The sequence below is a fragment of the Panthera pardus genome, unplaced genomic scaffold (assembly GCF_024362965.1).
Source record: "Panthera pardus isolate Hobbes unplaced genomic scaffold, ASM2436296v1 HiC_scaffold_16, whole genome shotgun sequence".
NCBI classification, from domain to species: domain Eukaryota; kingdom Metazoa; phylum Chordata; class Mammalia; order Carnivora; family Felidae; genus Panthera; species Panthera pardus.
In genome coordinates this window covers 67,564,886-67,590,514 of record NW_026526721.1, presented here as the reverse complement: position 1 = coordinate 67,590,514, position 25,629 = coordinate 67,564,886, and the positions used below count along the sequence as shown (strand labels likewise).

The 25,629-nt window shown below is 40.6% G+C and overlaps 1 protein-coding gene across 1 annotated transcript in view; it reads left to right on the top strand.

Moving 5' to 3' along the window:
* PARP9 (poly(ADP-ribose) polymerase family member 9) overlaps positions 1 to 25,629 on the top strand; it is a 36,535-nt gene that overhangs the window by 3,563 nt on the left and 7,343 nt on the right. The window contains 8 exon segments of the mRNA XM_053903440.1: positions 2,170 to 2,203; positions 4,032 to 4,879; positions 8,480 to 8,707; positions 10,602 to 10,820; positions 15,392 to 15,452; positions 19,394 to 19,774; positions 23,878 to 24,014; positions 24,631 to 24,805. Of these exon segments, the coding sequence (XP_053759415.1) occupies positions 2,170 to 2,203; positions 4,032 to 4,879; positions 8,480 to 8,707; positions 10,602 to 10,820; positions 15,392 to 15,452; positions 19,394 to 19,774; positions 23,878 to 24,014; positions 24,631 to 24,805 (2,083 nt within the window).

Genomic DNA, 25,629 nt, shown 5'->3' with positions numbered 1-25,629 from the left:
TGAGCCCCACGTTGGGCTGTGTGCTGACAGCTCAGAGCCTGGAGCCTGCTTCGGATTCTGTGTCTTCCTCTCTCTCTCTGTCCCTCCCCTGGCTCATGGTCTCTCGCTCTCTCACTCTAATAAATAAATCAGTAAATCAATAAATCAATAAAAGAATGATAGTGCTGTGCTGCTGTCGATAGTGCAACAAAAGTTTTCTGCAACAGAGGCATTAGAAATCATTTCAGAGGCCTGAAGGCAACTATGTGGGCAACAAAGGTGAGCAACTGTATCTTCAAGCATTGCCATCATCATTCTCCTAAAACTTGCCAGTCTTTAATTCCTCCCTATTAGAGGGACAATTTTTAAGATACATTTTTTGAGAGTTTCTGATTTTTATCCAGAATATCCCCCCCCTTTTTTTAAGTCTTATTTATTTTGAGAGAGACCACAAGTGGGTGAGGGGCAGAGAGTGAGAGAATCCCAGGCAGGCTCCATCCTGCCAGCACGGAGCCCAGGCAGGGCTCAATCCCACGACTGTGAGATCATGACCTGAGCCAAAATCCAAGAGTCAGCCAGCTGCTCATCTGAATGAGTCACCCAGGCGCCCCTGACATTCCGCTTTGTACTTTGATCAAGGATATTTATCACAAACTTAGTAACACACACTCTTCACTGGCACAAGCACAATTTCTTCTTTCTTCAGATACCCTTCAGGCGTCTTCATGCACTCGTAAGTCCGGTTTTTCGTCATTTTTTTTTCTTTTGAATGCAGTTCTCAATCCTACCTCTTGGTTTCATCCTCCTCTCCTAGATATGTAAAAGCTTGCTCCATGTTTCAAGGCCTGGCTCTGCCCTTGCCTCTTCCCATAAAGGTTTCCCTGCTGTTGTCCACATAGCTCTTTTCTTTCTCTGAACTACGGGGAAGGTTTCAACTGGAACCTCTCTGTGAAGGATAGAAGGCGAACGAACAGCAACAACAGCAGCAAAAACAATGTGTGCTTCTTCACCAATGAAATTAAAAACTACTCAAGATCAGAAATCATATTTAGTCTTCCTATGGTGTATTCTTAGCAAATTCCCTGAGAAACTAGTCCATGCTTATTTCATCGTTTCTATTCATTCCTAGAAGCAGGCAACCATATTTGGGAATGACAAGTTTATGCTTGGAAACACAAAACAGAGTATAAGCGGTTAAAGACCCCAGGGACCTAGAGGATGGACTTTTCCAAGGTAGAAAGTGTAAGTATCTACACATGATGAACTTTGATCAGCACATGAATAGTTTTTCCTGTAACAGAATCCTGGGGTCTTTAGTTCTACTTGGCATTCTTCTTTGGTTTTAATAGCCCAATGAAAGTTTTTACCTTGCACCATGTGAGAGATGAGCTATCAAGAATGTGCTAATGTAAGCAACAGAGTCAACATGAGAATGGGCGTGGTTTGTTTGTTTGTTTGTTTGCTTTTCAAACAAACGGAGCTCAACGGGGCTTGAACTCCTGACTCTGAGATCAAGACCTGAGCTGAGATCAAGAGTCAGACACTTAACCCACTGAGCCACCCAGGTGCCCCAAGGATGGGTGATTTTTAAAAAAATGTCATCTCAGTATCGTTTTGATTCTATCTACTCATTCAGCAATTCTGCCTTTGCAGGATGAGTTGGGGAAGATAGGAGAGGACTGAAAATCAGAGAATAGAGAAAAGGCACCTCATGAGTTTAAACTGAAAATTGTATGTTCAGGCTTGTGTCCTGAAATAAACCATTGAAAGTAGGTCCTTACTGGTAGATGGGGAGGTGTAGCTGATGAGGTTCATGTGCCCATGTCTCCTGTTTTGTCTAGTGAAACCCCACAAACCTTTGGAGATTGGAGGCCTCTCTGGGAGTTTGGGGTCATTTTGGTTTGTGACATTTGGACCTTTTCAAGTGTTAATCTCCAACCCTTCATCTCACCCTGAATTAGAAGTTCATTGGCCTTCAGGGAAGTAGGGTAGGGTCAGTGTTTGCTGGGACATTTAGTATTTCAAGTATGTCAGGTACACAGATTAAACAAACACGTGTTCCCCTTCCCCCTCAAACTTAGTGCTTTTTGTGGGGTTTTTGTTGCTATGTATTTATTAGGCTGTAATTGTTATAAGTAATTCTGTAGTCGTTCATTTGCAATTTTTTAAAAACCATTTTATTTATCACAGGGTCCTGGAGCAGTGGCTTACAGTGAGAAATCAGGTAGGATCACCTCACTCTTGTTTCGGCGGATCTCTGCTTAGGCCTTTCCTCCTTGGAGAAAGGGGAATCTAGAAGCAGAATGTGTCCTCCCTTCCCAGGTGCTCAGGTGTGAGAGGACATCATGGTGACCCAGCACATTCCTCAGAAGGGAGACTGCTTCAGGGGCAGTGTGACACCAGCAGGCGTATTCTCTTAGTGCTCCCATTGATCTTTTGCTTTGCCCACCAGATGTGAGACTCTACTGACCACAGCCCCAGAGCTGATATTGGCCAGAAGTGACCCACTGATTGTCCTTGTGCTTAGCAAGTTTTATGAGCCGAATGGAACCTGCCTAATCACAGGAGTGGCCCATGTGAGATTTTTGAACAAAGCACAGGCCAACTTGATTTGACTATTCATATGCTGCCACCAGAGACTGAGGCCACCAGAGATCTTTCTAGGTGGCTCAGATTAAAAATGGGAGTTGAAGTAAAATGTAATTACTTACTATTTTATCTGTTTTGTGACACACATTTTTTCACATCTCTGAAATAGGGTTACTCCCTAACGGTCAGTAGAGTGCCTTGGCTTAACTGGCATCGTTGTTTCCTCTCTCAGTGGCATGTGATAATGATGGCTTAGGCTTCATGAAATACAGTGTCACAGGTTGGTTTCTCCAGGAAGCAGAAACTGAGATGGAGTTAGGTGTACACAAGGTTTATTGTGAAAGGAAAAGAAAAGAAACCAGACTGGGTGGTGGAGACTATAATGAAAACCTGGCAGAGCTCTGCCAGCCTGAAAGTACCCATTACAGAAGCCCTATGTTGAACGTGAATGACCGGGCTCAGCCGTTGATGGGTGCCACCCTGAGGATACTGTGACCTTGGCTGGAAAGCTGACATGGACCCTGAGAGACGACTAACAACTGGAAGCTGTTACCTTACCCTATTCCTCCCTTCATAACTGCATTGAAGTTTGGGGGAGGGGGGTCCGAGCAGCACATCTTATCTGCCACATACAATAAAAATACTTCTTAGGTTTAATTCCACCAGAATTGTGCCATGAAAGTAGAGTATGATGAAGAATCATTTACTGTAGCACTATCAGTGCTCCACACACTTGCTGGACCATGCCCCCAGAGAAGCATCCTCAACCGGTGACTGATGGAAGTTGAATAAATATCAGGTTTTACCCCTCTGGTGGTAGAACTGAGACACATGATCTGCACTGCCCCCTAGTGAAGTGAAACTTCATTTGCTTTGTAACACACCCTGTATTCATTTCCTTCCTTGCAGGTCTTACTTCCTTTTCACTCCACCCTCCTCATCCTCACCCACCCCTGGTGTTTTCTAGGGTCACCTCCCGAATAAACTTACACTCAAATCCTTATTTCAGAGCCTGCTTTAAAAGAACGCAAACTGAGACACTGACAAAAGCGAACAAGTTAGGAATAAAGCCTCCATATATATTTGACTCATAATTAGGTCCTTTCCCATACATAGGCCTTAAGCATGGGTTCCCAGAATCACCGTATTTACATAGATTTTAGGAATTCGGGAGTCCCCATACACATAGTTTTCTCACCACCATCACTGTAACCTACCATTTACTGAGTACTTACTGTGTGCCAGACACAAAACTAAGCACTTTATAGGTGACCTCTCATGAACAACTCTTGTATATACGTGGTCTAGTTACATGTCTGGTTGAAAAAGAGAACCAGGAAGGGGGCGAGAGGAAGTTCATCTCTTTTGCACGTGGGAAGCTCAGTGTCCTGGTGTGAAATGGAATTACATCCTTTGCAAAGGAACCCTTGCTCATTTATTTTTTATTCTCTCTCCTTTTCCAGAGACTGCCACTCTTGAAGAAGGCTATGGTTGGCAAATTCCCATTGATCACAATGTCTTCACAATTTTAAAAAATAATGAGAGTCAGCTGTGTGAAGTCCTTCAGAATAAATTTGACTGTATCTGTACCCTCATCTCTCCATCCCCAGAAGGTAACAGTGAGTCTCTGCAAGTCTTCAGAGAAATGCTCATTCCTGGGTTGGAGTTATCTGTTTGGAGGGATGACCTCACCAGACACACTGTTGATGCTGTGGTGAACGCAGCCAATGAAGAACTTATTCACGCAGGAGGCCTGGCCCAGGCCCTGGTGAATGCTGGAGGCCCTGAAATCCAAGAGGAGAGCCGAAGGTTTATTTCCAGATTTGGTAAAATACCAACTGGTAACATAGTTATCACAAGAGCAGGGAGACTTCCCTGCAAGTTAATTATCCATGCTGTCGGGCCCCGGTGGGTGGCAAAAGATCGTCAGAGATGTGTCTGTAAGCTGCAGAAGGCCATTAGAAATATTCTGAATTATGTCACCCTTACCGAGTCAGACGTTGAGACAGTAGCGATTCCAGCCCTGAGCTCTGGGATTTTCCAGTTCCCTCTGGACTTGTGTACACAGACCATTGTGGAAACTATCAGTTTTTATTTCCAAAGGAAGCAACTGGCTGGTAATTTGAAAGAAATTCACCTGGTAAGCAATGAGTACCCTACTGTTGTTGCCTTTAAAAATGCTTCAGAAGTAATCCTAGGGGTGAACAAGCCAGGAGCCCGGGTGAACCAAGAAGCCACCCCACCTGTCAACACGATTATTGTAAACAATTTGACTCTCCAGATTGTCCAGGGCTACATCGAACAGCAGGAGGTGAGTCTTTGTTTCTGATCTCTTGCACTGCCAAAGGAGATCCCTGGTTACCTACCAAGTATTTTTTTTTAATGTTTGTTTACTTATTTTGAGAAAGAGACAGGCAGGTATGGGGAGCACAAATGGGAGAGGGGCAGAGAAAGTGAGAGAGAGAGAATCCTGAGCAGCCTCTGCACTGTCAGTGTGGAGCCTGACTCGGGCTCAAATTCATGGACTATGAGTTCATGACCTAAGTCCAAATCAAGAGTTGGACACTTAACCAAATGAACCACTCAGGTATTTTTCTTAATACATACTATTTCAGATGCTGTTTAGAAAGCGTCTTGTTAAGGCTAAGAGTATGAACTTCAGAGACAGTCCCTCTGGATTTGAATGCCAGCTGTGCCATTTGCTAACTGGGTGATCCGAATCGAGTTCATTTGTCTTCGGTCCTGGGTCTCCCCACCTGTAAAATGAGAATAATCATAGCACTTATATCTTAGAGCATGAATCAATACACATAAAATGTTTAGAATAGAGCTTGGCACATGATAACTATTTATGATTATTATTGTCATTATTCTTAGGTAGCATGAGGAAATAGAGCAATCTTTGATTCCAAGGAACTTGAAATCTATTATACTTTTTAAAAATGTTTATTTATTTATTTTGAGGAGGAGAGAGTGTGAGTGGGGAAGGGGCAGAGAGAGAGGGAGAGAGAGAATCATAATCAGGCTCCACACTTAGCACAGAGCCTGATGTGGGGGTCAATCTCACGACCGTGAGATCAGGACCTGAACGCATATCGAGAGTCAGATGCTTAACAGACTGAGTCGCCCAGGCGCCCCTATTATCCTCTTTTTATGTAAGAAAAAAATTCTCTATTTGAAAAATCCCATTGGGGAAACAAACCATCTGAACATTTCTGAAGCAACCTATCATTATTAAACAAAAAAGTCTCAATACAAAATAAATTCGCAGTATTTAAGAGTATGTAAATTTGTGACAAGAATGTAGTAGACCAAGAAAGATTACTTCAGGAGACATGGGTTTTGAATTTGATCTCAAGTTATGATGGGTATAAACTGATGAGAATGGCAGCCTGGCTGCTTAGCAGGACTTGATCAGAGAGACGCAGAAGTGGTGACAGACTGAAAATAATGGACAAGACAAGTCAGGACTGGTCAGGACCAGTCAGGAGATCTGGTGAAGCTGTAAGTTGTATACTTAGTATACTGCTATGTGTCAGGGGTTGTGGAGAATACAGAGGGTAACTTAGCATTTAGCCAGGGCTCATTGGGCACAAAAGTGAGGGCCCTGGCAAGGAGGAGAGAGAATCAGGGTAACATGAACCTGGATATTTCTGGGTTAGTGAAGCTCCCCTGTTGGGCAGAGCACCTTAAGGATGGGGATCATGACTTGTTCATCTCTGTGGCCCCAGGGCCCAGTCTGGGCATGCATGCATCTAGGTGTTCAGCAAATTATTGATGAAAAAGTTAAGGGGCAGCAGGGAAGAGGAAGAGAAAGAATATAAGGCTATATTCTTTTTATTTCTGACCAGTGATGTCACACTTAAGTTTCTCCTATGGCCACAATCAAATAGACTTAATCATAAGTGAGAAAATACCCCAAATCGCCCGCAAGACAATTAGAGAAGAAGACTGAGGGGACCCACCCCACAAGATGAAACATTTATTCAATAAGTCATTAATATGCCACTTAAAAAAATTTTTTAAGTTTATTTATTTTGAGAGAGACGGAGACAGTGTGAGCAGGGGAGGGGCAGAGAGTGCGAGGGGGAGAGAGAGAGAGAGAGAGAGAAACCCAAGCAGGCTCCGATTATCATGCAGAGCCCAAGGCAGGGCTTGAACTCACGAAACAGTGAGATCATGACCTGAACCGGAACTGAGAGTCACATGCCTAACCGACTGAGCCACCCAGGTGCCCCATTAATATGCCACTTTAAAATTAAAGTGGAGGGGCACCTGGGTGGCTCAGTCGGTTAAGCATTTGACTTCAGCTCAGGTCATGATCTCACAGTTCATGAGTTCAAGCCCTGTGTCAGGCTCTGTGCTGACAGCTGGGAGCCTGGAGCCTGCTTCGGATTCTGTGTCTCCCTCGCTCTCTGTCTCTCTCTCTTTCACAAATAAATAAACATTAAAAAAAACTTTTTTAAAATTAAAGTGGAGATATCCTAGTTGAATAACTTACCCCTTTCAGTTTACTTTTATTTTTATAAAAGTAAAATTTTATTCTATTTACTTACTGCCAGCACCATTAAGGACCTTAAAATTTTATTCTATTTACTTATTGCCACCACCATTAAGAACCATAAAATTAAAAAAAAATTTTTTTTTAATGTTTTATTTATTTTTTGAGAGAGAGAGAGACAGAGTGTGAGTTGGGGAGGGGCAGAGAGAGAGAGAAGGAGACACAGAATCTGAAGCAGGCTCTAGGTTCTGAGCTGTCAGCACAGAGCCTGACTTGGGGATCGAACCCACAAGCTGTGAGATCATGACCTGAGCTGAAGTCAGACGCTTAACTGACTGAGCCACCGAAGCGCCCCAAGAACTATAAAATTTTTAAAGGGTGCCAGTGCCCCCAGATTGGAAATTCCGATCGCACTTTCAAAACGAAGCATTCATTAACATCCATGAAAAGTACCTGGGTTGCCCGCAAAGAGGGCCAAAGCCATCAGGATGATTTAGGAGGATTTGAGCATGAGGGGAAATAAGGCCACCACCCCCTGTCACACAGCTCTCAGGGATGCCTAGGAGGTGATTTTACTGAAAATACAGCCCATGTGTATGTGCAGCTCATTGCTGAAAGGACAGACGAAGAACTGGTAAGAGCAGTTGCCTGTAGGACAGGTGGGTGAGTGAGGCATCCAGGGAACCCAGCACGAGGGAGGCCTATTTCCACTGAAGACTTTTTTCAACTCATTTGTACTTTCTTTAACCATGTACTGCTTACCTTAAAAATAAAAACATCAGGGGGCGTCTGGGTGGCTCAGTCAGTTAAGTGGCCAATTTGGGTTTAAATTATGATGTCACAGGTTTGTGAGTTCCAGCTTTGCTGCTAGCCTGGAGCCTGCTTCAGATTCTGTGTCTCCCTCTCTCTCTCTCTGCCCCTCCCCTACTCACACTCTGTCTCTCTCAAAAATAAATAAACATTAAAAAAATTTTAAAAATATAAATAAAAACATCAGGAGGTAGAAATTTGCTGAGAAATTTTATTTCTACTCTCTGTAAAACAAAACAGAATTCACACAAAAATAGTAAAATGGGGCAGGGAATGAAACCATTTCTTGATAAAGGTTAAAGCAAATCACAGGAGATGCTTAGAATCTTGGAATATAGGGTGTATAAGGCAGCAAGGAGCTGACAGATGTTTGCAATAAAAATTGTATCATTTATACATTTTACCTAATTTCTGAATCGGACAAATGGACTCATGGCAATCAAATGGTCATTCTTTGGACTTAAGAGTTTCTATCCACTGTCAAATGATATTTTGTGAATTTAGGGTCTTCAACAGTATTTTTAAAAGCTCCTCAGCAAAATAAAATTTAAGAAAGAGTAATTTAACAAAGATTCCTATCCATTTTTTTTTTCTTTTCAGACAGATGTAATTGTTAATTCTGTAAATCCACTGTATGGTCTTAAGTTCGGACCCGTGTCGACATCAATTCTACAACAAGCAGGAGAAGAAATAGAATTGGAATTTAACCAAAAAATTACTGAGATACCTCAAGAGTCTCAGTTGGTACTGATCACAAAAGGATTTAAATTGTCCTGTCAATATGTATACCATGTGTTATGGCATTTAAGATACCCCAAACTGACAACAGTAAGTGCAAAATAAGTTTGTCTTTACATAGTTCCATAGTCTGTGTAGTCTTTCTGGATTTCCATCATGTCATTACGTTTATTAAACGTTGTTAAGTGGGATAGTCCTCATTTTCTACCACCCTGAAATATGGAAAAGGTGTTGTCACAAGTTATCTTAAGAAGTTTAAGGGATGCCTGGGTGGCTCAGTTGGTTAAGCGTCCGACTTTGGCCCAGGTCATGATCTCACGGTTCATGGGTTCGGGCCCCACCTTGGGCTCTGTGCTGACAGCTCAGAGCCTGGAGCCTGCTTTGGATTCTGTGTCTCCTTCTCTCTCTGCCCCTCCCCTGCTCATGCTCTGTCTCTCTGTCTCTGTCTCTCTCAAAAATAAATAAACATTAAAAAAATTAAAAGAAAAGTTTAATTTAAAATATTACATAACCCGTGTCTAGATTGTAAGTGAGCAAAGAGACATGGAAAGAGCAGGGCTCCCTCAGTCTACACACCCACTCACCTCACCACACCATGACCCTGTCAGCCTTTTCATAAGAGGGCCTGGAATTCAGCCTCTCCATATTTCCCTCCATCTGTTAAATGCCAGAAGGATCTGGGATTTCCCTTCCAGCATTATTCCAGGTAAATCTATTACCTAAGGTATCTTCCCACCTATGCCTGTGGTAGAGAGAGATTGGCTTTCTGGCCAGCTCTTCACCTGAGGCACATACAATGTACACATTAAAGAGTAGGGGGATGGGGTGCCTGGGTGGCTCAATTGGTTGAGCATCCAACTCTTTTTTTTTTTAATTAAAAAAAAATTTTTTTTAACATTTATTCATTTTTGAGAGGCAGAGGGAGACAGAGTATGAGCAGGGAATGGACAGAGAGAGAGGGAGACACAGAATCCGAAGCAGGCTCTAGGCTCTGAGCTGTCAGCACAGAGCCCAGTGCAGGGCTGGACTCACGAACTGCGAGATCATGATCTGAGCCCAAGTCCGATGCTCAACCGGCTGAGCCACCCAGGCACCCCAGAGCATCCAACTCTTGATTTCAGCCCAGGTCATGATCTCATGGTTTGTAGGTTTGAACCCCACATTGGGCTCTGTGCTGATAGTGTGGAACCTACTTGGTATTCTTTCTCTCCATCTCTCTCTCTGCCCCTCCCCTGCTCTCTAAATAAATAAATAAATAAATAAATAAATAAATAAAATTTAAAGAGTAGGGGGTACCCCCTCAGATGTGGAGAAAGGCAAACAGTCCCCTTCTCTGACTTTATTTTGTCACCATTTCTGGTCCTTTGAGTAAGAGCCCTCTAAACCCAAACTGGTCCTCCAGTCACTCTCTACCCCTCAGTTTTCTGAGGCTCTTCCACAGACAACCTTCCTGTACTCGTATTCAGTCTGGATGTTGAAATGTTGATGGAAAGTTTAAATGTGCCAAATATATTAGCACTTCTTGAGGAGAAATTACATAGGACATTAGGACATATCTTAAAGACCCTGGATAAAGCTGCTTGCTTATTTTACCCTCTGTCTCCTTTATTAAACTTCCAAGAGCTCTTTGTTTTGACCTGGAAGTGGCAGGTAAGTGGGGATAAACTGATGTTTGGGTCTCTGACCTGACCTGGGGAGATGGGCAAGGCTACATTAACTGGGAGAAATCACAGTGCCCAAATGTCCTGAAGAGGATAAAACAGACCCTCAATTATTTCTCATCATCTAACCTCTCATCATCTCATCATCATCTAACCTTATGGCTGCAATGGGTTCCCCATGGAGTGGGGGCCTTTCCTGCTCTCTGAGGAGGCATGGACATGATCCTGAGGGAGAGTGGGAGGTTGGCATTATAAAATATGGGGGAATCAAGGGGTAAGTGAAATTTTATTTTGACTCAAAGGCTGATCTGTTTTTCCTACAGACACTGGGAATGGCAGTGAATGAATGTTTGCAGAAATGCCTTGAATTAAATATCACTTCCATTTCCTTTCCTGCCCTTGGGACTGGAAGCATTGGTATATGGATGAATATAGCAGCTAAGATTATGTTTAATGAAGTTTTAAAGTTTGCCAAATGCCATTTGAAAAAACAATTAACCGTAAAGTTTGTGATCTTTCCAGAAGAACTGGAGGTCTATAATGTAAGTTAATATCTTAGAAACGTCTTGTAGTTCGTTCATTCATTCATTCATTCACTCAGTAACATCTGTTTAGTATCTCCTGTGAAGACATGAGCTAAGCACCTGTACAACACAGTGATATTCTAACTTGGTGAATTTAATTTTTGTAAATTGCCCATCTCTGACCTAGTAAAGAATGTCATTATAGAAGCCATCTTTTCACTGCTACCTAACTTCCCTCTTTTCCTTTGTTGACATTTATTCTTCCCTCTGCTCCTCAAAGGTAAGCAAGTTTCTAGTTTTAGTATGAGGTCCTCTGCTCCTCTCTCTTCTCTCTCCCTACAAGAACACAAGTATTCTTACAACTTCTACCATGACTTCTGCAAAGTCCTGTCTTCTGAGTCACCTTCAGACCTGTACACCTAACCCTCTCTCATTTCCATTTGGTTATCTGATTGTCATCTTAAATCCAACATATTTAAAACAAATTCTTTATCTTCTCTCCAATCAACTTCTTTGGGCAAGTTAATTTGCTTTTCTGTGCCTCAATTTCCTTATCTTTAAAGTGGGATAATAGGGGCAGCTGGCTGGCTTAGTTGGTAGAGCATGTGACTCTTGATCTTGGGGTCATGAGTTCGAGTCTGTAGAACTGGGCGTAGAGCTTATTTGAAAAAAAAAAAAGTAAAATAAAGTGGGAATAATAACTACCCTCGTAGGGAGCTGTTGTGAGCATTAAATGAGCGTATACACATAAGACACTTAGAATGGTACTTGGCATACAGATAAGCCCTTCATGAAGGTCCGCTGTTGTTGTATCAGCTGTAAGGAGCTGTGACACACTGAATGCTGAACTGTATACTAAATTAAATGACTCGTTTGCTATCTTTTTTCCCCAATTAGATTATAAATTCTTTCACGGCACAGATATATTTGGCAGCTTTTGCCATGTCCTTGGTACTGTCCCCAAATTCAATCTGTTGTTTCTTAAGTTCTATGTAGATGACCTCAGAGGGAAGTTGGTTGTGTTCTGATGCAAAAGGGAGGGATGTGTGTGTAGGAGAGTGTGTCCATGTGTCTGAGTGCAGAGATCTGTGTGTCCAGCTTCCTTTGTTTTCACTTCAGCTCAGCTTTTTGTTTTAGAGTGGACAGATTAAGCTGAGTTTCTAACCTGTGAAAAGTTCCCTGATATAGTCAGCATAATTAGTATATAGTGCTGTGCTGTTCTGCCTTTAAAGTACCGTCTCTGTGCTTTATTTTTGCTTAGCTGGCACTTTGAGAAGACACTGTCAGGATGTTAAGGAAGAATAAAAAAGGAAGTGAAATAAGATACAGAAACTTAAAATAGGTTTTCAAGACATGTTTTTGATTCTGCCAATAGCAACATCCAAGTGCTAGTGCAACTTCCCAGGCGTGTGTCTGGATTTTGGGTAGAAAGGGCCTTGCTCAGCTCTGGCAGGGAGAGTGGCTCCGAACACTAGTCCTCTGACTGCTCACTCTTCCACCTCCCAGCCTGTCTCCATGTGGGTGGTTGCCATTTTATCTCTCCCTACAAGAAAACGAACTTATTCTTATTCTAGCTTGCTCTTTCCTGGAACAAATGTAAATGTTCTTATTTCTTTTGCTGCCTGACTAGACACAGGGAGGTTTGTAGCATTTGCTGATATTCGTTGCCGACTTCAGGCTCTGAATGTGAGATCACTGAAGGTGGAGTTGAGAAGAAATGTTCAGTGAGCTCTTGTGAGCCAATGTCAGCCAGCTCTAGTATACCACTGTGTCTCATCCACAGCTGACCTGCAAGGTGACGGAGAGTTACCCAGCCAAGTAGCCTGCCTTCCAGACAAAATGAATCATCCTGTCTTTTAAATGAAATTCCCCCTAAAAGCAGAGCACTATCAGTGGGCCCAGATAAATGCCCCAACCATATCCCTGAATTGCTCATTAAGTATCATAGCCCTACAAGGGGAATTAACTGCAGCTAGAAAAGAAGGTTCATTCTCTTCAATACACAAACAAGAATGTGCATGGCAGTTCAAATGAAGTAGAGAGGTCAACCACAATTTGAGGGCTCTCCTAAGGATTAATAATAGAAATAGCTGCCATGTATTACATCAGTCAGGTATTATGCTAAGGAGAAGCTGTCTCATTTTATCCTCTCTTCAATCCTGTGATGAAGCCAAAATTGTCACCCCCATTTTACAAACGGGAAAACATACAAAGAGGTTAATAGGCACACAGCTAGGCAAGTGGCAAACCAAGAATTCATCCTGGGTCTGTCTCACCTCAAAGCCTGTATGTTCTTAACCACTAAACAAAAACACAGAGAGGGGCACCTGGGTGGCTCAGTTGGTTAAGCAACCAACTTCCACTCAGGTCATCATCTCGCGGTTTGTGAATTCGAGCCCTGCATCGGGCTGTGTGCTGACAGCTCAGAGCCTGGAGTCTACTTCAGATTCTGTGTCTCCCTCTCTCTCTGCCCCTCCCCTGATTGCACTCTGTCTTTTTCTCTCAGGAAATGAATAAACATTTAAAAAGTTTAAAAAAACCCAAAATAACGTGAGAGATGATACATCTTTCAGTTTTGTGACTCATGTGAGGAATATCTTACACAGTAATTTATATTATACCCTGAACATTGATCATTCCTTCAGGTTTTCATCAATATTATAACCATGTTGGAATATGACTTGTGTATACACATATGTATAAACCTCTAGCCTTCTGATAAGCACCTATTTTATTCCTAAGTAAGCCTTTCAATGAGGGGTATGTTTTCAGAAAGAGCAGAGAGCAACTTACACAGTTTCTTACAGGAGGCATTACTTTGGCAAGGTCCCTGCATTCCAGAGAATGGATTTGTCAGACATTTAGAGTTGACCTGACTCAAGAAGATCAACCAATACCAAACTTCCAATAAAGTGAGACTTACATTCACACACTTAAGAAATTTCCAATTCATGAATGACAGTGAGTAAATGACTCCCAAGCTGACTGAAATACTCGTATCTACCAGTATTTCATGATGATAAGGTTTACTGGATGGAACAGAGTATCTATAAAAGTCAATGGATCATCGTTCCTTTGGCTATTTAACAAATATTTATAGCATATCTACTTTGCGCCAGACACAATGTCTCAGAGTAAGGAATACCTTCTCTAGGGACATGCTGCTGACATCCTTCACGTTAGGTGCTATGGACAGTTGCTGCAGCCCTGAATCTGCCAGATACCTGCTGTCTGGGTCCACTTTTCCAAACCACTTGCAGACCATCTGCTTGCTATTCATACTTTCTATGTTATTGACATTGACTTAGTAACAATTTTCTTTCACATTTAGTTCAAAAGCCTTGCCTAGTTGTTTCTAACCCTGTAAAACATCCTTACTTTTTTTTTTAACTTTAGAGAGAGAGAGAGCAGGGGAGAGGGGCAAAGAGAGAAAGGGAGAGAAACTCAAGCAGGCTCCATGCTTAGTGCAGTTAGACGTGGGGCTTGATCCCAAGATCCTGGGATCATGACCTGAGCTGATATCGAGAGTCAGACGCTCAACCAACTGAGCCACCCAGGTGCCCCACATCCTGGTATTGAAAATGACTTCTAGAGAGAGATGTTTTCTATTCATTTTACATATGACAGATGTTATATTTATCAGCAGATAATGCTATCCCATTTGTTTTATTTCCAAGTCCTTGGACAGGGATGCAAAAGAAATACCCTGTCATGACCTCTCCAGGTACTAAATGTGGTACGACTGAGGGCTTTTTGCTCTGGATATAGCAGCTGCAAATACAATTGATGAAGAAAATGTCCTACAGATTAAGAAACTTCATTGTTAAAGTTCAGGTGCAAAGCCAAATCTAGTCTTTACCTCATTATTTACCATCTTTCCAATGAAGTAATTACTGCCAATTGAATCAACTTTAGATAAGGAAGACACTGGGTAGTGGCTCCAAACCCTTGCAGAAATTAGTTTTTAAAAAAGACACTCTGTTAAAGGATCTGTGTGGCAACACACACAATTTTTTGTCTATAGAATTATGTAATAATAATTACAACAATAGCTAACATACATTGAACGCTTACTGTGTGCCAGGTAGAGTTTTAAGCACTTTACAAGAATTGATCATCTATTCAGTCTACAGACAACGTGTGTGCATATACCTTTTTTAAATGAATTTATGTTTTGTTAATTATAAGAACATTTACCTATATTTCTCTTCTTGAGTGACACATCCACAGCTTTAGTTCAGTGTCTAACATGCAAGAAGCAGAGCATGAATGTTTGTGGAATGAATGATTATATTTTGCCTTGGAATACACATTCTTTTTTTTTTTTATATACCAGATTTTGGTTTTTTTTTCCAGTTTTTCTATTCTTGTTTCCCCAAGATATTCTAATAGATTGTGGTACTGCATAATTTGGGGCTGGAATTGCTATTCTCTAGCACTTACCAAAAGGCTGCTTTAGATTTGTGGCAGTGGGAATGGGGATTGACAGAGTGGATGAGGTCAGGTGTGGTATGTGCAGGTAGACGGAGGGATTTTGATGACAATGGCTGAAAGCCCCACTTATGACTCTCCTGTTTTTCTTCTTACAGGCTTTCAGTGCTGAAATGGCAAAGAGTAAGTCCAGGCTACGGGGTTTCAATAATTACAGTGGTGAGTACAAAATTTACAGCCTTAGAAGTAGACTCTACCCACCAGAAATTCATTCTCTTCTTTATCATCTGAACTAATGGAAGGGAGAAGAAGAAATAAGCCAAATATATTTCGCTATGCTCCTGCTTGGACACCAACCTGCTTTATATCTGATCATGATTCTATTTTTGCTCAGGCCAGTTTCATGATAGGAATAGAGAGAAGCTAAGCCACAGTGGGTAATCCACAGTGTGGGTAGTCCATTAATAGATAGCTGTCTATACTTTTTCCCTAAGAAAAAGTTCTGCCCTTCATAAGATGACGAAGCCAATTACTCTTTCTGCTCTGAATGGGGTTACATCTAAATGGAGATACTCATTAGTCATTCTAGAAAACACATCTAGGTAATACCAAATAGTAATAAATGGATTAAGCTGATGCTACCCAAACTTGGGTAATCACTGGGATCATAACAGAAACTTTAAACAAATAAACAGACAAACAAACAAAAATATGTATAGGCCCCAACTGTGTAGATTCTGATTCAGGAGCTCTGGGTCTGGGCCAAGCATGTATATTTTTCAATGGCCCCCTAGTCAATTTTGCTGCTGAACTAGGTTTGGGGATCACAGGACTAAACTAATCCTGGTTGGTGTTAGAGAAAGATTAACTTTGTCTCATAACTCCTTTTCTTTAGTGGAGTTTGAGTTGATGGAGTTAGAATTGCCTCCTGACAGCTAGGATGTATACTTCGGAAATAGTACACATCTACAGTATTCTAGAAATAGTATTAATCTACAGTATTCTATAAATCTTAAAAACACTAGACATTCAACCAGCAATAGAAACTCTCAGGCTATTTCCCAGTAGGGTCACAATGGTTTGCTTACACCCTTTAACAGAAGAGTTTGCTTATGGATATGCTGTGGTCCAGCAGTGCTGGAGAGCTGTGGTCTGTGGCTGTGCCTCTTAGGAACCTGCTTATTTATCTGTAAAACGATAATGACAGACTTTTGTGAGGATAATTGGAGATCATGTATGAAAAATGTTCTGTAAATGCAAAGCATTAAATAAAGGCCATGGAATAATGAGCAAGAGGATGGACAAACAACCCAGGTGGCCCAGAGGAGGGAGAGATTCCTTCTGACCGGAAGGGATCAAGAATGACTTCTTGGACAGGTGGATCTAAGTTAGGCTTTGAGGATGGCAGATTTTCAATGGCAAGAGCTGGTGGGGTTGGGCACCCGAGGTGAAGAAAACCCACAGAAGCAAATAAATGCAGTGCATATATGGGGAACTTCACTGAATCTAAGAAAGGTAGCTAGGAGTCTTAGATGAAGATAATATGGAAAAGGAACATACAAATGTCTCTATGTTGTTAGCCTGAATAGTAGGGCCAGAGGTTACCCGTTATTTCAGTAATTTTTGAGGGCAACTATAAAAGAATTATGATAGCACAGGACAATAATTGACATTTAAAATGGGTTAATGGTGATGATCTCAGGTTAACAAGGAAAAGTTGAACAAGAAAGGCAGGGAAATGTGTTTTCATTAGAAATATTTAAGTAATTAAATAAATAATTTAGCTAATAAATAACTAATGTGTTTTGATGCTAGAAGAGTATCCCTTAGTGATCTGAACCAGTAGTTACCCAGAAGAACAATTCTTTTTTTTCTGGTAGTGATGAATAAATGAAATATCACCATGTATTGCTTCTATTTTCTCCTAAAAAGTAATATAAGCTCCCAGCAGAACAAGGGTTAAAAACAAACAGACAAGCTCTTATGCCTCCAATTTAAGAACTCTTGTTACTTCTGTAGTCTAAAACATTGGATTTTATTTTTATTCAAAGGAAGCCACCCTCCCTCTCTTACTTCTAGGTCTATCTTGGTACTATTTCATAGTTCCTGGTACCACCCAACTGTTATGTAAGGGTAAAAGAAGCTAATTACCGCTACTAACCTGGGATCACTCCTGGGGAGGCAGACTGCCCACACCTACTAGCTCCATGACCACCACTTACTAGTCCTATAATCATGGGCAAGTTACTTAATAACTCTGAATAAGTTTCCTCATTTGTAAGAGGGAGCTGTTAATAGCAGCCTCCCCTATCCTGTAGGGTTGTTAGGAGTGAACAAAATAATTTATGTGAAGCACTTAGAGCAATGCCTAGAACATGGTAAGTGCTCAATTTACTTTTACCTTTCAAAATACGTTTTTGAGATTCTTCTGAATAGCTGAAGTTCACTCCTTTTATTGCTATAATAATATTCCATTGTTGAAGAGCAATTGAGTCATTTCTAGTTTTTTGCTGTTACGAATGAGAATGTGAACTTTCTTGTACATATCTCCTGATACACACATGCAAGAATTTCTTTACAAGATATAATTATAGGAGTGGTTGTTCCAGTTTTATGTCCATCATGAATATATACAGGAGCCCCTGCTCTATATCCTTCCACAAACTTGGTATTGTCAGGCTTACGAATTTTTGCCAACCTGGTGGGTAATTTTTCATATGCCTGATTACCAGTGAAGATGAGAATCTTTTCACACATATAGGGGCCCTTTGTGTTTCCTTTTTTGTGAAATCTTTTGCCTGGATGGCTACTAGGTTCTTTCTTTTTCTTGATAATTTGAGAGAATTCTTTATGCATTCTAGATACTGCCTCACCTATCAATTTCCTCTCAGTTAGTACATTGCCCCCTGAGTTTTTTGTTTTTTTTTTTTTTTTCAGTTTGGGTTCAGGGTCACTCTACTCCATCTAAGAGATTCTTCTTCTTTATATATATCTTTGCTTGTTATGGAGGGGGGGTTTAGAGAGGGGTACACATGGGTACCCCCTTTATTCCACATGGGTTGGAATAAAGTTCCATTATCTTTTCTGCTGGGATATACCATGTCAAGCAATAGGAAGTGCTAAGCTCCAGATTCTGTGGAGGTGTAACATGTCATTTTCCATACAGTTGATATATAAAGAGGAATCCCAGGTAGTAGAATTATGAGTAGTTCTTCCTTTCATTATACTTAGGTAACTTTCTAATTTTTCAAAAATAAATGTACTATTTTTACAATCAGAAATACTCATATTGTTCAAAAAGAATTTTCACTCTTTAAGTTCTATGGCTTTCAGAGATGTTTGATTTCAAACTCGGTAGTAGCAAGAGGTTAAGGAAACTCCCAGTCAGCAGGAAATAAAGGCTTACCTCATTTTATTGAGCTTCACAGATACTGCTTTTTTTTTTTTTTTTTTTTTACAAATTGAAGATTTGTGGTAACCCTGCATCGGGCAAGTCAGTTGGTACCATTTTTCCAACAGCATTTGCTCACTTTGTGTCTCTATATGACATTTTGGTGATTCCCACAGTATTTCAAACTTTTTCACTATTATTATGTTTGTTATGGTCATCTGTGATCAGTGATTATGACTCACTGGAAGCTCAGATGATGGTTAGCATTTTTTAACAACAAAGTATTTTTTAATTAAGGTATTTACATTGGTTTATAGACACAATGCACACTTAATACACTAAAGTATAGTGTAAACATAACTTTTTTCTGCGCTGGGAAACCAAAAAATTCATTCGACTCACTTTATTGCAGTATTCATTTTATTGCGGTGATATGGAATCCAAACTGCATGTATGTCTATAATAGTTGGTTAACATCCAGGGTGATATCAAGGTGAACTCACCTGTGAATTGACAAATGCAACAGAGCAGCAGCAAGACATGAGAGAGCCAACCCCTTACAGGCTCCACCGTTCTCAAGGAGACTGTAAACCACACATTTAGATTTCCTTTGTATCCAACACAGCTCTCAGAGCTAGGCACTTAATTGAAGTTGCTGCTGCTGGCAGTGGTCACGATATCCTCGGGGCAAATATTGGCATTGGTGTTTTGTTCTGCTCCGGTTTAAGGCCCACCTGCCTTCTGTGGTTGTTCATGAGAGTCTTTTCAGTCCCCCAGTTGACCAGAGAGGAGAAAAGAGAAAATGGGCTCAAAAGTAAATCTCCTGCCATCAGCCTGATGGGACGCAACATGGAAAAGATGAAGGAGGCCCAAGCGTGGATCCGAAGGATACTGACCCTCCAGGACCACCACATCATTGAGAATTATCATATACTCTACCTTGGAAAAAGGGAACATGACATTTTGACTCAGCTTCAGAATAATTTAAGGGTCTCTATCTCAGAGATTATCAGTCTGGAAAAGGTAATTTTAGAGATTAAAGGAGCCCAGGCTAGCCTCGTTGAGGTGGTTATGAACATTGAACATATGCTGTGTGAAGTTCAAGAGGAAATGGCAAGAAAAAAGGAGCTAGCCCTTTGGAGCTTGTCAGGTGAGTAACTTCCAATTGAGTTGAAAAGTCGGCTCTCCCAACTGTTCCTTCTTATGGGTGTGAGTGCACATGTATATATGTGGGTAAGATATAGCATGGGAGAGAGAACAAACCATGCTGGTTCTGTGTTAAGCCATAAACTTTTATAACTGTTTTTTGGCTCTCTTTCTACCAGCAAGGTTAATTAGAAAATCAACACACACACACACACACACACGTACGTGAGTGATTGGATTTACTTATGATGAAATGGATTGCCTAAGAAGCAGTTAAATGCCTAGCAGTTAAAAGCCTAGGATAACATAAGCCCAGGCTCTGGGGAAAAAAGTACATCCTTAATTCTACAAATGGAATGTTCAAATTTAGACAGACACATTACACTTGATTAATTAATTTCTTTGAGTTCTATTGCATTTATGTATTTGTTGCTAGCAGCATTAGAAACCCTAAAATTACTTTGAGCTCTCTCACCAAAGTAAATTATTCATTCTTACTGTGAAGTACACTCAAGTATCTCCCATGCAGCGGGGCAAAATTCATCATGATGACTGGGAATTTGGGTTCGGAGATATCCTTTTAACATAGCCCTAGAGCTAAGAAATTATACCATTGAAAATGCCACCTTGAGAAACAGAGACTTATTTCATTTATTTATTTGATTAATGTATATTGTGTCTATGGTATGTGCCAAGCATTGTGCTGGGTGCTGGGGATACAGTGATAAGATGGACGTTGTTTCCACTCAAAATCCAAGTAAGGATACTGAGAAGCAAGCAGGTTAGTTATGAAAGAGGAGGGTGAAAGTGCTCTGGGAGCACCTCGGAGAGGCACTGTGATATTGCGATTTATAAGATATGTTTGGTCATTCAGATGACCAAAATATATGGTCATATACATTTGGTCTTCGTCAACATTTCTGGCTTACAACTCTCAAAGCCCTTGGATTTCCTAAGTGTTGAGAGTGATAAAGATGTCTTTTGTTATGTTAAAGAGGTGACTCTGGAAAGCCCCTAAGAATAGGACTGGTCACTAGGACACCAAACCCTGTGGTTGGAAGATTGGAACTTTCAGTGTTCCCCCACCCAACCTCCAGGGATGGGGCTAGAGGTTGAATCAGTTGCCATTGACCAATGATTTAATCAGCCACGACTATGTATGGACCTCAGTAAAAACCCAGAAGGACAGGTTCAGAGAACTTCCAGGTCAGCGAGCACGTGGAGAGTTTTAGTGCATATAAAAGTTGCATGTAGGGAGATTGGCTTGCTAGGAGAGAGGATGGAAGCTCTGTACCCTGTCCCCATTCCTTCCTTGCCTTATGCATCTTTTCTGTCTGGCTATTCCTGAATAATATCCCTGTATAATAAACCAGTAATCTAGTACGTAAAATGTTCCTCTGAGTTCTGTGAGCTGCTCTAGCAAATTGATTGAACCTGAGGAGGAGATGTTTTGACCAGCTGGTCAAAAGTACAGGTAACAACCTGGACTTGCAAATAGTGCCTGAAATCCACAGAGAAGGTCATTGGAATCTCCAGTTTGTAGCTAGTCAGTCAGAAGCACAGGTGACAACCTGGCTTTTGACTGGTGTCTGAAGTATGTGTGCGTTGAAGAGCAGTCTTGTAGGACTGAACCCCTAACCTGTGGAATCTGATGCTATCTTTGGATAGACAATAGCGGAATTGCTTGGTTGTACATATGGGAAACCCTCCTACACACAGAGACTTTGAAATTGGTCTCAGGATACCAATTTAGGCACTTAACCCAGACTTGGGAGGTCAAGGGAAGGCTTCTCAGAGAAGGTGTCATAAATGGAGAATGAAGAATAAGTAGAGAGGTTCCTGGGTGTCTTAGTCAATTGAGTGTGCTGCTCTTGATTTCGGCTCAGGCCAAGATCTCATGGTCGTGAGTTCAAGCCCTGCTTTGGGCTCTGCACTAGACGTGGAGTGTGCTTGAGATTTTTCTCTCTTCTGCCTCTGCCCCTTCTCTGCTTGCTGTCTCTCTCTCTCTTTCTCTCTCTAAAAAAAAAAAAAAAAAAAAAAAAAAAAAAAAAAAAAAAAAAGAAGAAGTAGAAATTAGTAAGGTAAAGAAACTTTTCAAGCAATCAGACCATAGCAGGGTCTAGATTATGAAAGACTTTATAAATCACATGGAAGAGTTCAGAGTTTTTCTTGAACAAATGGGGAGCCTTGAAGGATTTTAAGCAAAGATAAGGTCAGACTTGTATTGTAGAAAGATCACTGTGATGTTGATGGGTTTGGTACAAAAATTCATATGTGAAATTTTAAAGGGCACCTTATTTTCACTTGTGTTTGTAAAAATAATTCAGGCAGTTGTGGTCAAAGTGAGTGGGAGTATACAATAAGTGTTTTATCCACATTCCCCAGAAAAACCAGTGTCAAAGAACATGCACAAAAATAATACACAAGGATAAGACCAAAGATTTTCATTTCTACTTAGTTTGAATTGTAATGACTGTGGATATTTAAATTGACTCTGATACTTTCCAAGAGAACAAGAGGCAAAAAAACCACTGGCCTATAAAACTTGTGGCATTACTTTAAACTAACTGCATTCATAAGGTTGATCCACTCTCCCAGCAGTTGGCAATTTAGTCATGTGAGTCCCATGTTCTGGTGCAAGGTGGCATTTTTGATAGGTGATGACTAAGCATATTATCCCACAGCAGTGTTTCAGAGTTTCCTACAGACTCACCCTCTCTTAATCAGATTAAGACCTTCATTAACAAAATGGATACATTTTCAATGAGTTATTACTACAAGAAACATCAACTATCCGTCAGAACAATAAAATTTAAGTAATAGAAGTTAGGGATTTCCTCTTTTATGCTGCTTTTTAAATCTTTCCTGGTGAGTGCTTCTTCGGTGCCCAACCCAGGGCCAGGCATATAATAGGAGCTCAGTAAATGAGTTGCTGAACTCAAGTGAACTGAATTCTATTACTGTACTTTATTAAGGTCAGCTATTGCTCTTGAGATTTAATTTACAGTCTCTTCCTTAGAAATTTCCTGGGTTTGGAGTTTCTCTGCTATGAAATTTTGTCCTTCCTGCTTTCCAGATTTACAACTTGGCCCCTCTAGTGACTTTCTTAGGATTTATTATCTGCTTTTTTGTGGTTAAATTGAGACCACTCAATTAAATAATGTGCTGGGAATTTTGTCATTTTTGTATATTTGGGTTTACGTCAAACTGAAAATAAACTGAAAGAAGAGAAGTCTTTTTGATAGTGGTGGTGGGGTCCATTTGTCCACTGTGTATTTTGTCCAATAAGGAGTTGCTGGGCAATAACAGGTTGTCCCTTGAATTTAAAAAGGAAGGAAGGAAGGAAAGTTAAGGGAGAAGGAACAAAGGAAGAAAAAAAGGAAAAAAGGAAGGAAGGGAGGAAAGACAGGACACCATAGACTCTGAATCTCCAAATTTTGCTCTTTGTGGTTGGGTGGCATATGAGTGATACATGTACCAAATATTCTGCCTTGCCACTTACAGAAGGCACTGATGAAAGCCAGGTTTATACTCCTGGGTATGTACCTATTAGCTATGTGATATCAGGCAAGTCACTTAACTTCTCTGAGTTTCAATTTCCTTCGTTGTAAAAGTGTGTTAATTATAATTATTTCAGTGGTGGTGTTAAAATGCTCAAATGACGTTGAGATATGAAATCTTTTTGAGAATCTTGAAGTTTTATGTAAATGTCATACTGTTTTTCATCATTCCTTAATGTTTTGTTATGCCTGTATCTTTTTGTTGATGAGCATCCTGGCAAGAAATATAAACATTACCTATTGGCAACACAATTCTATATCATCATTACAACATTGATGGGGGAAGTATATACTAATGCTCTTTTTTCTCTCACCCCCTCAGCCTCATAATCCAAATCATGTGAGGACAAATTTATTAGCCCCCTCTCTTATCCTATGACTTCTCATTATATGATACTTTCCTTGCATGCCTAAACATGTAAGGCATACAGTGTAAACTGGCTAATCTATTCCTTTAAACATCTATAATTTGTTTCATTACATTTCTTTACAAACCTTTTTCATCTCACAGAGTATTGAGACCAAGTTTTGTGTTACTCGTTTTTAGGACAATGGACTGATTGGCAACCAAAAAACCAGGATGAAATGAAAAGGAATACATTTCTGAAATGCCTTAAGCTTTCAACTGAGGAAATTCAGAATCAGAAGAAACAGTTTGAAAGCTGTGGTTTGCAGGTTATAAAGGTATACTTAATTAAGGGAAGGGTTTGACCTGTCGTGGGTCTATAACCAAAAGAAGAATTCACCTGCTGATGACTCTAAGCCAGCTGCTCATTGACCTGGAACCCTGGGATTAAGACTGAAAGTGGGGCAGGGATGGGCACCAGGAGGTAGAAATGATGTCAGGATATACAGAAGCACCGATGAAGATTTGGGGGAAAGTTATCTGCCTATCTTGAAGCAAAGTGAAAGAAATGGAATAGCATATACCACACTGTATTATAATTGTTTACCTATTTTTACCTCTCATTAAACTGTGGGCTCTTAAGAAGGCCAAGAATGTGTATACACTGTTGACCAATTCGTTACCACTTCTTGGCATATGGTGAGTGCTCAGTGAATTTTTATTAAATGGATTTATCAAAGAAGGGACAGGGAGTTTTGAAGAGACAGAAGTCAAAGTAGGAGAGGGTTGGGGCTCGGAGAGACTCTTTAAAAACTTTATATAAAAAGTAAATTGCTTGCAAAGTAATATGCACGTAAGAACCATTATCTTTGAAGTGGAGTATCAGGCACTTGAAATACGGGTTCTCACCCTTTTTTTTCAGTTTTTTCTGTTTTTCATATCCTTGGGTCATAGGTGGAGGAAATTGACAATGTGTTTCTCATGGCTGTCTTCCAAAGAAAGAAGAAAATGGTGGAAGAAAGAACACATAGGGATCCTGTGAGCCACAGGTTGTTTCAGCAAGTTCCTTACCAGTTCTGTGAAGCAGTATGCAGAGTTGGCTTTCAAAGAATGTACTCGATGCCCTGTGGTAGGTATTAGCCCCTCATCACTGGGGGGCTCTATATGTGGGAACTGGTAAGCAGACATCATCAGATGACTCACCACTAATAGTATTTGTTGCTGTGGTGAGGGGATCGCTTGTAAGTGGGATTTTGTGGTAAAGTCATTTGGAAAGGGTCATATTTTTTATTTTTCCTTCATATTTTTTATTGCTGATGGGTTTAATGTTGACAAAAGTGAACGGTGAGACTACAGTTCACTGTTTTTCTCTTTTCTGTGGTCATGTGTTTTATCTGCAGAGAGCACCCTGAAGCTTTTCTCTCTCTCTCTCTCTTTCTTTTTTTTTTTTTTTTGGCTTATTTCCACAAAATTATTATCAACATTACCAAACCTCATCCCTTAATCAAAAGAGCACTTTCCTGAACTTCATAAAGTTGCTCTTTTCTCTTCCATGCTCTTCATTTCCTGTAGGCTGCTAGTGAATGAATTAGATATCTGGCAGGGGAAGTAAATAACATCTTAAGATCCTTTTCAGCTATGGGGCTTCTATGTGTAGCTCTCATGTCTCTTTTCAGTTGTATGAAAATATTGCATATTTAACTGCTGTTTTATCCCCTTCAGATGTCTCCAAAGGAGCCTAAGAAGTTTAGTGATGATCGTGATGGATACCTAACGATGAGGCTTGATTTTGCCTGATCTATTGACTATGTTCTTGATCTTTATCTTTCAAAATATATAGCATGATCCTTGCTGTGAAGCTAACTCCAACTCTTGATTTCTAGAAAGCAAAGTGTCTAGAAATCATCTCTTTGCCCCAGAGAGAACATAAGCAATACCTGGAGTAAAAATTGA